The sequence below is a fragment of the Arvicanthis niloticus genome, chromosome 5 (assembly GCF_011762505.2).
Source record: "Arvicanthis niloticus isolate mArvNil1 chromosome 5, mArvNil1.pat.X, whole genome shotgun sequence".
Taxonomy (NCBI): Eukaryota; Metazoa; Chordata; class Mammalia; order Rodentia; family Muridae; genus Arvicanthis; species Arvicanthis niloticus.
The window spans coordinates 3,879,615-3,894,889 of NC_047662.1; the positions used below are offsets into that span (position 1 = coordinate 3,879,615).

The following is a 15,275-nucleotide window of genomic DNA, read 5'->3' on the forward strand; positions in this document are numbered from 1 at the left end:
GGCTCTGCCTCTCCCTTGGGTCACGTTTATTTGAAGTAATCTTCTTCATAATAAAAACATCATAATAATGGCGGTCTTGGTACCTGGCCCTCCCACCTCAGACCCAGCTGTTGGCTCGGAGCCGTTGGGAGGTGTGGATTGATGGCTTGTGTGTGTCTAACACCAGCACCCTTTATACTGCTCTCTCCTTCTGTGGCACCAGCTCTGCTTGTCACTGCACAGACCACCAGGTCCTGAAAGTGGCCCAACAGGCATGTATTCACTCGGTGTCTGGACATTTGGCCTGTGGCTCTCCTGGCAACCTCTGGAATGGCCCACTCCCTTAGGATGTGCCTCACGTCTTGGCATCTCCTTGAGACACTCACCTGCCTAAAGCTCTACATGACACTCGCCTGCCCTCGTCCCTCTCTTGCCCCCAGAGCCAGGCCCGGGGAGGGTCTAGAAGCACAAGCAGCTGACCCATCCTGTTCTCCCCCCAGGACTGAAAGCTTCCCTGGAGCGGATGCAGCTGGAGTATGTGGACGTGGTTTTTGCCAACCGCCCAGACCCCAACACGCCCATGGAAGGTAGGTCGACCCGTTATCCCCCTAGCCAGTTTGTGCTGGGCAGAGCCAGCTGCTCTGAGGTTCTGGTGATTGTCAAGCACACCCACACTGGGCGCTCAGGACATAGGTGGCCAGGCCCCTGGGGGGAGGAGGGATGGCCCCAGGCCCCCCCCCCATCTCTTTCAAGACTTCTTCCCTGGCTGCTCTCTCTTTGCTCATCAGTTGGTAGTTTGCACAGTGGTGAGGGGACCACTGTACTTTTTCATTCTGGTTCCCCCCCAGGGAGGGCTTAGAGGTCTTCTGCTCTAGTGGGGACTTACTGCCTGAAGGAGACTGAGCACACGGTGCTTTGAAGAGCTGTCTGGGTTTCTTTAGCATTTATTTATTCCCTCAACTCCCGGTCCCTCCATCTCTCCCACCTGCTGCCTCGGCATCTTCTCATTTGTGCTTCGCTGCTTCAGGGACTCGGGAGGTTAAGTTGAACTGGTTATTTTGTTTCCGTTTGCTTTTATATATATACACACCGCACTTGTATGTGTGTGTGTATATATATATATATATATATCCTTTCTTCTTAACAGAACTCTGTTCTGTGCAATGATTTGTGCCCTTCTGTCCTGCCCTCAATCATACCAGGCCTCTGTTCCCACAGCGATAAACTCTGGTCTTTTTAAACCTTTCTTTTATCAGCAGGGGACCCATTTAGTTCCTTCAAGTCACGGACATTCATCATTGAAGGTACACAGTACCCTCAGCCGACTATTGACTCTCTGTCCGAGCTGCATTTTATGAGACAGTACTTTTATTCAGAATGCTCTGTCCCCCTCCCATGACAAACTTCTCCATAAAATGCATAAGGGGTGGGGACGTGCCCCGTGAGGACATCGTGCAAGCAAAGGGAAAGCAAAATGGTGTCGGCGGAGGTGTCCCTTGCTGTCCATCCGCGCTGCCATCCCCCATCCCCTCCCTCCCAGCGTGCATGTCCCCCGCTCCATGCTTGCGGTGCCGTGACCTGCGGTGGCCGGCTGGCTTTCTGCCAGGGTCTTCTCTTGATCTGAGGATGCTCTAGTCCCTGGGAACTTGACCTTGGATGATATGGTAGGAAGGTTTGGGAAAAACTAGGTTTCCAGAAGGGTCCTGGGACCCCTAATCTCCTGGAACTAAATCTCTTTCATAGCTAACCCTTGTTAAATTCTAGCCTCCAACAGAGGTGCAGAACACCAGCCAACAAGCTGCCCTGTCTACCATGCTGGTTCCTTGCGAGTGTCCTGGCTCTGTGATCATTTGTGTCTACTCACTTAGCACGCAGGACACTCCATCGAAATGGAGTGATTCTCTTCCTCGGAGAATATGTACCTGAGCTGGCACGATGCTGAGGCCCAGGGCCTCCTTGTGCCATGCTTGGTATCTGCCCCCCCCACAATCAGCAAAGGGCCCTAGAACCCCACCCCCAAGGGTAAGCCTTTGTCTCCCTAGGAGCTGGGCAGCGTTTCACACTGGAAGGGCATCTGCCTGCCACCTGGTGCTGCCACCTGACCCCTCCTATGTATTATTTGTAATGCTGCAGAGATGCCCTGGGTTTTGGCTGCAGCTGGAAGGAGTCGGCACCCCCTGCTTCTGTCCAGCCGTATTAATTATTGAGGTGAAAAACAATTGTCCCTAAGTGTCACTGTTTCAGAGTCCACTGACATGTTGGAGTGGGTGCACAGTACTCCTGAACATGTGTGCAACATGGAGCCTACCTTTGCCCAGATCCCCCAGGGGCCTAGGTTCCCTTGCCCCTCAGAACAGCCAGTCACAGCAGACTCCTGCCCATTGGCCTGATCCCCAGGTGCCAACTGTCTCCATCTCTCTCACTGCATGGGAAGGGCATAGTGCAGATCCCCTGGCTGTGATCTTCATAACCATGACCAGACAGAGCTCTGGGGGAGGCTGGGGAGAGGGACTCGTGTGAGCTGTTCTCTTGGCTTCCCTGTCTCTGGCATGTGGACCTAAGCCTTGGCTGAAAAGAATAGGGGAACCATGCTGCATGGTCTGGGGTGCCCCCAAGAGTGTTTCTAAACATCTCAACAAGGACAGCCCATCAAGGAGTCCAGCCTCCATTGAGTAGACCCCGGGACCCTCTATGTCTCCTGAAAGCATCCCAATCAGGCACTGACCTCTTCCGGATGTAAACCATGTCATTTAAAGGTCCCAGAAGACCCAGCCCCTTCTCATATGTCCCTTACCTAGGCAGGGCAAAGAAGACCCCAAAGAGCCACAGTCCCTGACCTCAGAAGACAGGCAAGGGCAGAGTTGCCCTGCGGGTACAGAGTACAGTGTGACTTCCCTGGCATTCTGGGTGAACTTACTGGGACCACTCTACCAGAAGCTGTGCGGACTCATTACCAGATATGAGGACGTCCTGAATTCCTCTGTGAATAGACATTAGCCAAAGAAGTTAGGGACCCAGAATGACTAAGAGACTCCCAAAACAGGGCAGACAGGTGCCAGCACTGTACCCCATTCGAGGAGGTAGTGAGTCCAGTGCCCTTTGGAGGCAGGATCCCAGAACAGCTCTGGCATTGTCTTCTTCCTCCCCTCCCTTCTCTCACTGTCCCTGCCATTGCCAGTGTCTGCCGCTGGGATGGGTAGAGCATTCGGAGGTGAGGCAGATGTTACCGCTACGATTTTAGAAACACTTGCCCCTCTCCATTCCTACCCTGCCTTTGGCTGTCAACCTTGCAAGCACTGTATCAGACCTGCGGGGAATCCACGGAGCCGGCCCTCACCCCACCAGGGCCACCTTCTGTTTTAACAACCAACACATCCCTAAGGGGCAAAACAGCCAAGGGAGAAGATTTATACCTGGCAGGGTTTTTTAACCAGCTCATAGGACCATCCATAGTGATGGCTTCTGTTCCGACCATTCCTACATGTGTATAATATATTCTGACCACACTCCCCCCGCATCACCCTCGTGTCCCCCTCCCACCCTGGTGATCCCTTTCTTCTCCAAGTCCCTTTTATACTTTCAACTGGCAGGTTTTTATGCTCCCCAAACTCTTGACTATAAGACAGACTGTGTTGTTGGGGTGGAGAGAGTCCCACTCTTGCCCTAGAAGAAGATGAAGGGTGGGGGGGTTCATTGTTTACTCCTTGGGATGTTGGAAGTCTTGGCTTTTGTGGAACCCTACAGCTATTTGCTCCAGACCTTGGCCCCTCACAGAAGGACAGTTAACACCCCTTACTCCCTCCCATCCCCCTCCCCATGCCCCGTTGCCCTGAGAATAGCATATACCAAGGAAGACTCCAACCTGGGCATTGTCTGCCCAAAACTTTCAACTTCTGCTTCTGACTCCCCAGGCACTGAGACAAGAAAGCCCAGCCTCAAGGGCCTGCCTTTGCCCCTGCAGACTCCAACCATCCTTCCCTCCCGAAGTCCTCAGGCCCCCAGTGAGAGTGGCCTTCTGGAGCCTGCGGAGGCGCATCTGCAAGCTTTGCCAATGGCACTGCCGTGGCCAGGCTGACTGTAGCCTTCTTCCAGCTGGTTCCCCTCAATGACAGGGTTCCCATTTCCTCATTAAGGCCCACTCCAGGGCTTCACCTTCTTTCCTTTCCGTAGCCAGCCATGGAGAGAGACATCAGTCTACCTACCTATAAACCTTTCCCAAGGATCCAGGCAGGCCTCACCTTGTCAGAGAACTTGTCTTCGGGATTTCCAGCCCATTTTCTTTTCTCCGGGAATCTCCCCTTCCCAACACCCACCACAGCTCTGGGAGCCAGGAAGTACACTGCTTGCAAGATGCCTTTGCAGCCTGCTCCTTCCTCCTGGCACCCCACCTGCATCTGCAGACCATCCCTAGGCTGGCCCTGAGCCCCAGCTATCCCAAACATGGTCTCCTCTCTCTCTCTCTCTCTCAGAGACCGTGCGGGCTATGACCCATGTCATCAACCAGGGAATGGCCATGTACTGGGGCACATCACGGTGGAGTTCCATGGAGATCATGGTAGGGTTGACACCCGTGTGTCCACACGCGTGGGGGGCGGGGGTGGGAGGAGAAAATGAGATTCGGGCACATGTGCACGGTGGGGGTGTGGCTGGCAGACTCGTGGGTCTCAACTTGACTCACAGGAACACATGGCCCTACATGGCCCCGCACGGATGATGGCTTGCCCTCAGAGACTCAGTTTCCGGATCTATAGAACAAACCTGCTGGCATAGCTTACCCTCATGGCCTGCTCTGAGGCCTCTCCAGAAAGCCTATAGGAAACTTGAAGCATGATCTCACAGCCTAAGCAAGCCGCGGCACCTACGCTGCTTGCCACTTGCTAGGACGGTCTGTTAGACTTGAGATTTAACCCCTACAGTGCCACAGGAGGCAAATGCTGACAATGACCCGTGTCTCCAGTGGGGAGGTCAAGGATCGGGGTGAAGACCCACACTTAAGGTCACGCTGCCTTAGTTCAAGACTGATACCGATCAGAGCCTGGGCTGTCTTTGAAAATGACCGACCCAGCGGCTAGGACACGAATTTCTATTAATTCGTGGTTTCTCCCTTCGTCCATAGTCTCAGGAAAGCACCCCAATAATTGTGCTCTTTTTCCATGGGAGCCAGAGGCTAGAGCAGCCTATGTCCCTAGGTATTCTGTGGTTCCTGGGAAGAGTCAGCAGGATATCCCTGCTGACAGAGACCCTGAAGGGAGTGCCCAGATGAAGAGGCTGCCTTCATTCTGCAGCCCGAGGCCAGGGGCATAGCAGAGGCTCTTTCCTGATCACCCCGCCTCCCACTCCACATCTCGTCTTACCCCACCCATGCCTGGTGTCCTAGCATTTTATAGCTGTAGCTGCAGTGAACCGTAGGCTCCTGCTTCATCCTGCGATGGCAGAAGTGCAGAGGGGGTTTTGTTTCAAATCCTGGGGCACTTAAGAAGACCCTGGCATAACTCAGCTTTCGAGTGCTCTGGAGCTTTTGTCATGCATCCTGTTCTGACTAGGCACAGCCAGCACAGGCCTCAGAAAAATCTGAGTGTCATTATCCCACTTCATAGATGAGGAGAAAGCTGACTCTCAGACCAGAATGGGACAGGGGCCTCCCTAAGTGGCAGGCTTGTCCCCCACCATATACCTGTCTACAAACAGTAGCAAGCTCACCCCATCTGTGAAATTTGAGGGAGCACCTTCAAGCCAAGGCCCCAAGCTCCTGATCCCAGGGTCAACAGATAGATCTGCTGCCTCCCAAAGGCATTGCTACTACCACCTTCACCAAAGGTCCAGAGACACAGGGTAACAGCCATGCTGTCCAGCAGGCAAACTGTGAGCGCCACTCATAAGCCGGGCCCAATTAGAAGGGCCACAAAAACCTTGACTCATTGGAACCGTATGACAAATGGGGAAACTGAGGTACCGGTGATCCATTTGCCCGGCCCCAGGCGTCACTGCATTGCAACTTCTCCAAGGACCATTAAGTCTTAGGATTCCAAAGCTCGTGCTCTTCCTGGCTCACAGGGGCCTGCCTAGGATTCTCAGGAAAGCTTGGGGTGGGAGTAGTGGAGAGAGCAGCAAGGCCCCTGGGGCTGCTGATGGCGGTGGTCTGCTTCCACACCACAGGAGGCCTACTCAGTGGCTCGGCAATTCAACCTGATCCCGCCCATCTGCGAGCAAGCCGAATATCACATGTTCCAGAGGGAGAAGGTGGAGGTCCAGCTGCCAGAGCTGTTCCACAAGATAGGTGGGTACTGTCCATCCTACCTTGCCGGACAGCCACTCCTCACCTCCCTCAGCTTGGCCTCACCTGCTCTCCCTTGCACTCTCTCAGGAGTAGGTGCCATGACCTGGTCCCCTCTGGCCTGCGGCATCGTCTCAGGAAAGTATGACAGTGGGATCCCACCTTACTCCAGAGCCTCCCTGAAGGTGAGCACAGCTGGGTGTGGGAGGGATGCATTTGGCATAAGAATGTGGATACAGGCCTTTCTCTCACCTGTTGGGTCAGCCCCAGGTAAGCAGGCCCATGAACCACTCCCCTACCTTGGCGTCTTCCATGGTTCGACATTCACAGTACAGGCTGGTCCACTAATGGATGGTATGCTCCCAACCCATGATTGTCCCACGCTCCCATTGCGGAGACCCCAGACAAAGCTTAAGAGCTGGCCCGAAGTCCAATCCCATACTCTTGCTGAATACCCAGGAAGAATGAGAATGTTCACATTCAGGTGACAAGAGCCCTGGACATTATGTCTGTCTCATTGTCTCCCCAGCCTGAGTCCTAGAAGGTTCCTCTGGGGCCAATGGTGGGCAGCCTGTGTCTCTGGCTCAGAGTTGGGTCAATCCACCACAAACCTTCTCCTTCACGATATGGAAGGGTCTGTCTAAGTCTGGCCCAGGGCAAGCATGAGGCCAGGGGACAAAAGAGCTGGGAAGGAGTCTCTAGAGGAGACAATCAGCTACCTGCATCTGGAGGTCCAGGGACCTTCCCTTACCTGGGCTTTCCCCTTCCCAGGGCTACCAGTGGTTGAAGGACAAGATCCTGAGTGAGGAAGGTCGCCGCCAGCAGGCCAAGCTGAAGGAACTGCAAGCCATTGCCGAGCGCCTAGGCTGCACCCTACCCCAGCTGGCCATAGGTAATGGGCTCTGGGTACAGTAGTGAGACACTTGTTCCCTGGGGTCCCCGAGGGCCTGAGCTATACCTTCCCCAGCTGTCTTTAGGTACTTGTCTAGCTACACTGAGGAAAGAAAGGTAGGGACCTCTAGACAGCACCCCCATGATGGCCAAGGTAAGGACTCTCTCGGGGGCAGTGTTGGAATCTGTGTCTCTTTAAGAGGCGAGACCACCAGCCTAGACCTTCCAGTGGCTAGCCAGGGGTCATGGAGGACAGAAGGGATCTTTAAACACTTGGGCTGCCTCTCCAGCAGAGGCAATGTGGCCAGAACCTCTTCTAGATACCCCTTGGGCAAACTCTCCCAGTACTGGTGAGCATTCCAGGCACCCTCGGACCCCAGACGAGCGCTCCTGTACCTTTGCCCAGGCATGCTCAGGCAGGCCCTGCAGAGGGTCCTGCCCTCACCTCTGGTCTTGCTGCCCACAGCCTGGTGCCTGAGGAACGAGGGTGTCAGCTCTGTGCTTCTGGGTGCTTCCAATGCAGAGCAACTCATGGAGAACATCGGAGCAATACAGGTGAGATCGGGGCCCTGCTCGGGGCTCAGGTAGCCCCAGCCTTCCTGGAGACACAGCTTCACTGGACACCCTTTCAGGAGTATGGGGCATACAGGGATGGCAGCGAGCCCTGTTTGTGCAGAGCTGGTCCTCACAGAATCAGACACAAACGTTGTGAGTGGGTGTGTCGAGGGAGCCACCACTGTGAGCAGAGAGGCAGGGATGCAGAATGCAGGGGCCAGAGGCATTAGAGACCCGAGGGCCTTCAAAGGAAAGGGGGCCCTTGAAACAAACTCAGAAAGGCACGAAGGCGCTGAAGGAGCTGTGTAGCCACTCAGCAAAGAGCCGTCTGGGTAACGGGAGATCAGAGGACCTGGAGCAGAGGGGCATGCTCTGGAGCTGAGCGGAGGCTTAACGTGGAACAGGGTGTGCCCCGGCTGGGCATTTAGAAGGCTTTTGCTGGGGCTCTTGGCATGGAGGGAAGCCAAGTTCAGACCAAAAGACCTGATATGACCTAATGATGGTAGCCAAGGCTGGACCCCTGGTGGGTGAAAAGCATAGAGCAAGAGCCGTGAGACACTGGGAAGAGTCACCCACCTCACCGCTACTCTTATCCTTGCACACAGGTCCTTCCAAAATTGTCGTCTTCCATCGTCCACGAGATGGACAGCATTCTGGGCAATAAACCCTACAGCAAAAAGGACTATAGATCCTAAGTTACCCCAGCCCACCCCCGCTCGGACACTTCCCCGTTCCCTCCTCGTCTCTGTTCGCTCGCTTCTGCTGTTTCAAAGCCAAATGCCGAGTGTGGTTCACATCCAAGAGGGGAAACACTATGCCCAGATGTTCTAGGAAACTGATCTCCAAAGTCACCGCCAGATGCCGCCTGCCGCTTCCTCACTGGATACTATCCGACGGATGCCAGGAGATGGCATCAATTGGGGGACATCCAGAGGCTCCCACCCAAGCCCACCACCTCTGCTTATCCTTCAAGAAGAAACGCTTGCCCCCAGCCGTGGACCTTCATGGGGATTCTAGAAGCCATGGCCCGGTGGAGGTCTAGTCCTCAGAGCAGGAAGGGCTAGCCTTTCTGCCAAGAAACCTCTATCTCAGAAGAGGGGTGTGCACCCTTCTCCCAGAGTCCTAATGGTGAGAGCAGGGTCTCCCTCTCTCCATGGACACAAGGCACTTTGTCCAAGGCTGGCCTGGGATCCCACTCTTCCCAGGCCTTGACCTGCCCCACATGTGCACCGGGCCTTGGCTGGGATTCTACCCAGCTGGCCCTTGGCCCCCACCCTTACCCTTGCTGGCAGGGGCAGGGACCCCAGCTGGCTTTCCCAGCGTCTTCCGCCCGGCATACAACTGCGGAGCCCCACATGGAGCCCATTGGAGAATGCCTCTCAAGACAGACACTCGTGGACAGGTGTGGCAGCTGGCCCCACCGCAGGCAGGTGGCAGCAGGCTGGGCCCAAGCTCTCAGAGACCTTCCTCCAGTACCTCTGCTGTACCAGAGCAGTGGGGTCATGACGTGGGCTCTTGCACAGATGAAGCACTTAGAGCCCCCTGGGGTTTCCATCGATGCAAGCTAAGGGACTAAGGAAGCAAGTCTGGTAATAATAGTCTCCGTGTTGTAAGAATAGATCCCCCAGGGCCTCTCCCTGGGAAAAAAATGGCTAGGACCACCCATTCCCTTCTGCGCACCCTCATGCTGGCCCAGGGCAGGATGGGAAGAGGGAGAGTGGGAAGGACGGGCAGCCCCTTATCAGTGGGAGCCACGTGGATGTTGGTGCCGGGAAGCCTGCAGGTTTGGGCAGCACATGCTGCCTTGACGCCCAATCCCATGGTCATGTGATGCTCTAGGGGACAGGATCCTACCCAGCTGTCTCCCTAGGAGACCAGCCTCCTGCCCTGGACAGGCTATGGCCAGCTTCCAGGCACAAGCCCTGGATGCATAGCACCCTGGCTTCGCCTTCTGTAGCTGCTGTTCCAAGTCTCCTGCCTGCTATTCTTAAGGCTGGGCAGAGGTGAGAACTGGATTAGTGGGTAGGGTTATGGGGAGTAGACAGGAAGAAAGGCAGACAGGGTGGGTAGCTTCTTCTCACACATACAACCCCCCTGAAAAACCTGGGCTCTCAAACCTTCGCCGCTCATATCGCTGACCCCTGAGACCTCAGAAGCAGCCCTGTGGGTGTGGGGATAGAGGGCACTGGACTCTGGTACTTCCATGCCTGCTAGAGGAGCCAGCCTCCTGGACAGGGCCCTGCAGTGGCCCAGCAGGAAGTACCAGACCTGTTCACACAGCTGGCCTTGGCCCTTCTTGCTAGGTGGGCCAGGCATGCAGGGATGCCCACAGTAGGAGCCACTGCCTGCCTGTGAACCACACCTCAGCGCTTAGCTCCAGCTGGGTATGTGCAAGAGACAGGAAAACAGGCTGCAGGGCTAAGGCCCACAGGAGCCCTAGATGCAGAAGACATTTTAACCAAGTGTTTCTGAGATGTTTTCTTCCATACCCACTCTTGAAGAGTTGGGGATTGGCTTCTTAAGTTTCTGTGGCGGGCTGTGGAGGAGGAGGGGCTTGGGAGGCCACAGAAGTCAACTGAGTGCAGACAGCCCATCATGGGGAGCTTGCCCCTGACCCTCGAAGAGTCTAAGACCATCTTCCTCCATGGCCTCTCCTTCCTTTAGCCCAGCTGCCTGCTGGCCAGTCCAAGCCAGCCTCTCTTCACCTTGAAGCAGTCTGCCAGGCCTGGTGCAGGAGAGCTATGTAGAGGAGCAGAGCTGGTGCCCAGCTCCTGCTCATCCCAGACCCAAGGTCCTGAGGCACAGCGGGGCACCTGTGTGCCTGCTCTTGTGTACATACTGTGCTTTCTCTCGCCATCTTAGTGGGCGTGGCTCCTCGCTAACTGCACCCCACCAGGCCAACCGCAAACGCCTCTAGCTTCCCGACAGACTCAGACTAAGGTGCGGCCCGTATTTATGGAATGGCAAATAAAACCCGAGCCCTCTGGTCTCCGTGTTTCTGTCCTTTCCTTTTCTCAGAGACAGCCCCAGAGGGAGGGCAGAGCTGCCAATTGCACGGAGCTGAGGTCTTGGGTTCCCCACCCCAAAGCTAACTCTATAGCTAAGGGCGGGATGGGAGGAAGGACCCAAGTACAGGGCATGGAAATGGGGTAGGAGAAGTCACAAGATCCACCTGACCTCTCCCAGGACATTGATGAAGCCTGTTAACTGCTGCAGATGCTTGCCCACTGCACCAGCCCATCTCTGCCTCCAAAGGCCCAGGGCTGGTGGCTGGGGAGCACCATCCCTTTAGGGACTAGCTGGCTGTCGCTCTCTTGTTGGTGGGTTTGGGGAAGCACATGGATCACTTCAATGTGTCTTGGGAGGTGGGGTACCTGTAGGAGGCATGTCCTCCAGAAACACTGCTTTTTGAGGTTTCCCCTCCTTCCTTGTGAGCCCTGAACTGTGGGTACCAACCATAAATGTGGAAGGTTTGGGAAAAGACCCTCACCTTGCCGACCACTACTCAGTGCATCCCCGACCTAAACCACCGAGGCTAAGAACTACAGCGATTCCATCCCTTCCCAAAGGGTTTATTAAAACACAGAAACCAAAACATACACACAGAGAATACGAGTGAAGATAACACTGGCTAGACCGTCCAGCCTTCCCCAGGACAGCCCGTCCAGCCTTCCCCAGGACAGCCTTCAGAGGGTCTCCCGAATGTGCCCTTGGGACCCCTGCTGAGATGCTCCCAGCTGGTGCCGAGCACCTACTCTGATTTCATCAGGGTGTGCTGGATTGGGCAAGGATGGGACAGATGCCAGGCTGGCCTGGGCAAGAAGAGAACTCCCTGCAGTCTAGCTTGACCCTGGCAGGCAGCAGGGGGCCCTCCCTCCTCTCCAGGTCAGGTGGAAGAGATGCCTCTGACCTGGGCTCTGGTCCCTAGGTGCCTATGTGGAGAGCTCAGGACATGTACACACACACCCAACAGGCCCTTTCTGGGTTATCATACCTAAAAAAATACTTTTGTTTTAAAAAAAAATCTGAAAATTAGGAGGGAAAATATCCATAAACACAAGGACACCAAAGACTTTGGGCTGACGCGCCACAACCTGTAAACTTCCTGGTATATAAATCGGGCAGGTTGGCTTCCTCCTCCTTGCTGTGCTCTGTGCAGGAGCTCCATGGGGTGGGGGTGGGGCTGCCCACCCTTGTGGGTAGCCCAAGACAGCGAAGTTGGAGGGAGGGTCAGCCTAGGCCCCCAACCACCTTCCTTGGTACACACTAGAAGCTCCAAGCATCAATGCTTGCCCACTCTATGGGACTACAAAGTTCCCTGGCCCCCAGACCACCCTCAGTGTGCCCCCCACAGGACTCAAGACTTGGACAGGTTGCAGGTGTCACTGAGCCAGCAGCCCACATTGGTTGGGGAGCACCCAGAGGGTGGGGGAGGGAACCCTAGTTCACAGGTGGCCCTGGTGGATAGGGAGCAGAGGAAGCAGTTCACAGCAGGAGTGCGTGGGGGGTTACCCTCAGATGTTGTAGCTCTGACCTAAACCCCCTATGTCACCTGAGAGCCACCCCATACCTTCCACAAAACTCCTATAGAATTAAGTAAGCCAAAGTAGCCGGAAATGTCACTGTGGCTCTGACAGCTCAGGTGTGAGGACCCAGTGTTATCAGCAGCAAAACTAGAGCCACCCCAAGACCCCACCCCTATCCCATCATTCTCTAGCAGGAGACAGCTGAAGGGCCAAGATGGAACACTCTGAAGGACTCTGTCCTCTCCCCAGCCGTCTGGGCTGTCTACCCTAGAGAGCTGGTCACAGGGAATATAGACCCTCCCAGGCCAGCAGGGGGCTCACTCAGGTCAAGGTGACTGTGGAAAGGAGAAGGCCACAGAGGGTGGGTATGGCCTAGGAAGCAGCAGAGATGGACAAACACAACAAGACTCCTGGGTCCTGGGGGAAGTCCTCAGGGAAGGGATGAACCCCTGAAGTCAGAGACACAGACCCTATTCTGCCCCATGTGAGCCTGCAGGCCCAAGTCTCAGGATGTCACTATGGCAAAGAAGGCCACACAGTTCCAAATGAGGCCAACAGGGTTGACCATCTTGCCCAATGGGATCAGCACAGAGGCCCCGGGTTGGGGAGCGAGCTAGGGAAGACACTCCCGTGCAGAAGACAACCCTTCTTAGAGAGCGGGGGTGGTGGGGGTGTCAGCCACCATAATGCAGTCAAGCCTGCAGAGGTCCTGTCTGTGACCCCCCTTCCCCGCCCTCGCCTACCCACAGTGTGCAGCCAGCTGCTGGCCTTAAGATCTGGATAGACACTCAAGTTTAGAAGTGCCACAATAGAAGAAGCCATGGGGGTCCAGCCCTCCAGGAGCAGAGGAGGAACTATATTACAGAGGTGCACATCTGGGCTAAGTAAAAGCCAGCCACCTGCCCAAGTGTCCTCAAAACAAGCCATGGAGACCTGCCCTCATTCTTGGTGGGCCCAGAGATGCTGTATACCCCCAACTCCTTTTCCAGGGGGAATCTGACCCCTTCTAAGCTCTCCCGGACCCAACTGGCTTCTCTCTCCAAGCCTCTTCCTCATCATCAGAGTAAACTGAACCCCAGGATATGTCCAGGTTGAGCCAGGGCCAGGGAGAAGGTCAGACACAGGCGTGGAGCCTGGCAGGTTCCATCCACCCATACCCCAGCACGGAGCATTACGTGGTGCCACAGGCTGGGGCAGAGCAAGACAAGCTGTCGTGCCAACAGTGACATGGGAAGATGGTCCTGGCACTCTAAGTCTTCCCTGCAGGAAATAAGGCCAGAAGCCTTGAAGGCTCCAGCTAGTACGGACTTAAAGAGGCCTTCGGCTCCAGACCCCCCCCTCCAAGCTCAGCTCTCTCCATCTCCTCTGAGAACCAGCAAAGGCTCCTGTGGCCACTACTTCACGCAGACATCACCCTAGTCAAGGCCTCTCTAGGACCAAGACAACAGAGATAAATTCAGCCCTGGTTGGCATCTGTGGCCCAGGATGTTCTGCATAGGAAAGTCTGTGCCAAGGTGAGTGGTACAAGTCTCCCAGGGCCACCCAACAAACACGACCCTTCTCTGAGACACTGGATCGCACCTGTCTACACCACACACCTGCAGACAGCAAATGTCCAGAAACCCCTGCAGGGGCTTTGGCCCAGATCTAAGTTGCTCCACTCTCCGAAGTACCCTCGCTTCAGTCTGCCACACATCACTGATGCCACCACATGTCCACTGGGAACAAGAGATTCCAGAGCCCTTGAGATATGCACTCCCGCCAGGAAGTGGAATGTACCTGGTGGTCCCTCAAGCTGGGCATCAGCAGGCTACCAGCCACTCTCCAGACCTGATCCCCTCCCCGCCAGCACTAGGGTCCCAAGCAGGCAGAGGTCTGGAGCAGAAAGGCAGTCACACAGGCGCAGACAGGAAGCGGGGGACACACTAAGGGTTTCCCAGAACACTGGCTGCTGCATTCTCCCGGGGCCGCAGTGAGTCCATAGAACAGCAGCACCAAAGGCCTCCAAAGAGCTTCCCCTTAAGGTCTGGAGCCGGTGACAGACAGGAGTGTCGTGAATCTCAATCTTCCACATGTCATCCAACTTTTTATCAAGACAAACATGTTCTCATCTTCAGTAGGAAAGTGCAAAATAAAAGTACAGGTAAATGGAATTTCCTCTAAGTAAGTCACTCTGGAAAAGGCGCCGGGACCTTGCCGGGCGTGGCCATCGATGGGATGCTGTGCGGAAGAAGGCTTCAACTACAATGAGGTGGCACTTCTCGACTCCGGTGCAGCCAGCCTGGGTCTGTCCTCTGCGTAATAGAACTGCTTGGTTTCCCTTCTGTACCCCGACACGCCACCAACTCCTAAAAGGACTGTAGCTTTTCTCTCCCGTGGGGGTTGGGCAGGTGGCTTGGCTGCAAAAGGCAAACCAGCAGGTTATAAGACTGGATGGCCAGGTATCCAGAGGCACCTGGCTGTCCATACTGGTCACAGTTATGGTCAGAGGGGGTCCCAGAATTAAGGTCCTAACCACTGGCCTTTGGACTTGATGTGAGCTGCACCCCAGCTCTGGAGCCCCAGAACCCAGCAGGCTCAGCCTGGAATCCTCTGGCCTGGAATCTGCCTTACAGGAATAGACGGGTCTTGGAGAGAGCCATCAGGACTAGTGACTTGTCTGAATTGCTCCCTTCTCCACTCCCAAAGCCATCAACACACTGAGTGTGCCTTCAGGCACAACCCCCACCCGGTCCTGAACAGAGAACATGGGTATGAGACAAGCAGTAACTACCCATGGGGCCAGCCATCATACAGGACAGTGGAGGCAAGACAGGGCTCCAGGCTAGGAGCAGTGATCACTGGGGCCAATGACACATGGCCAAGAAGACATATGCAATCACAGATATCCACATGCACACACATACATGTGTAAAGCCATGATCACATGGGGCCAGTGACACATGGCCAAGAACACGTGCACATACAGTTGTACACATGCGCACGCACACACACACACTCACATACACATAGACAAACACACACACACATGTACACAAAGCCATGATCAC

The 15,275-nt window shown here is 55.2% G+C and overlaps 2 protein-coding genes across 19 annotated transcripts in view; one reads left to right on the forward strand and one right to left on the reverse strand.

The window, feature by feature from the left end:
- Kcnab2 (potassium voltage-gated channel subfamily A regulatory beta subunit 2) overlaps window positions 1–10,687 on the forward strand; it is an 85,439-nt gene extending 74,752 nt beyond the window's left edge. For 6 of the 11 annotated variants that reach the window (XM_076933642.1, XM_034502475.2, XM_076933639.1 and 3 more), the window contains 8 exons: window positions 480–566; window positions 1,236–1,283; window positions 4,449–4,534; window positions 6,136–6,256; window positions 6,344–6,438; window positions 7,025–7,145; window positions 7,611–7,699; window positions 8,305–10,687. In XM_076933642.1, the coding sequence (XP_076789757.1) occupies window positions 480–566; window positions 1,236–1,283; window positions 4,449–4,534; window positions 6,136–6,256; window positions 6,344–6,438; window positions 7,025–7,145; window positions 7,611–7,699; window positions 8,305–8,394 (737 nt within the window). In that variant the 3' untranslated portion in view covers window positions 8,395–10,687. The remainder of the gene's footprint in view (window positions 1–479; window positions 567–1,235; window positions 1,284–4,448; window positions 4,535–6,135; window positions 6,257–6,343; window positions 6,439–7,024; window positions 7,146–7,610; window positions 7,700–8,304) is intronic. The other 5 variants (XM_034502478.3, XM_076933644.1, XM_076933643.1 and 2 more) reach the window with 1 other exon arrangement.
- Window positions 10,688–11,255: 568 nt separating this feature from the next.
- The window catches only part of Chd5 (chromodomain helicase DNA binding protein 5), a 52,592-nt gene continuing 48,572 nt past the window's right edge, over window positions 11,256–15,275 (reverse strand). For all 8 annotated transcript variants that reach the window (XM_076933634.1, XM_076933631.1, XM_076933633.1 and 5 more), the window contains one exon: window positions 11,256–14,624. In XM_076933634.1, coding sequence (XP_076789749.1) covers window positions 14,574–14,624 — 51 coding nt within the window. In that variant the 3' untranslated portion in view covers window positions 11,256–14,573. The remainder of the gene's footprint in view (window positions 14,625–15,275) is intronic.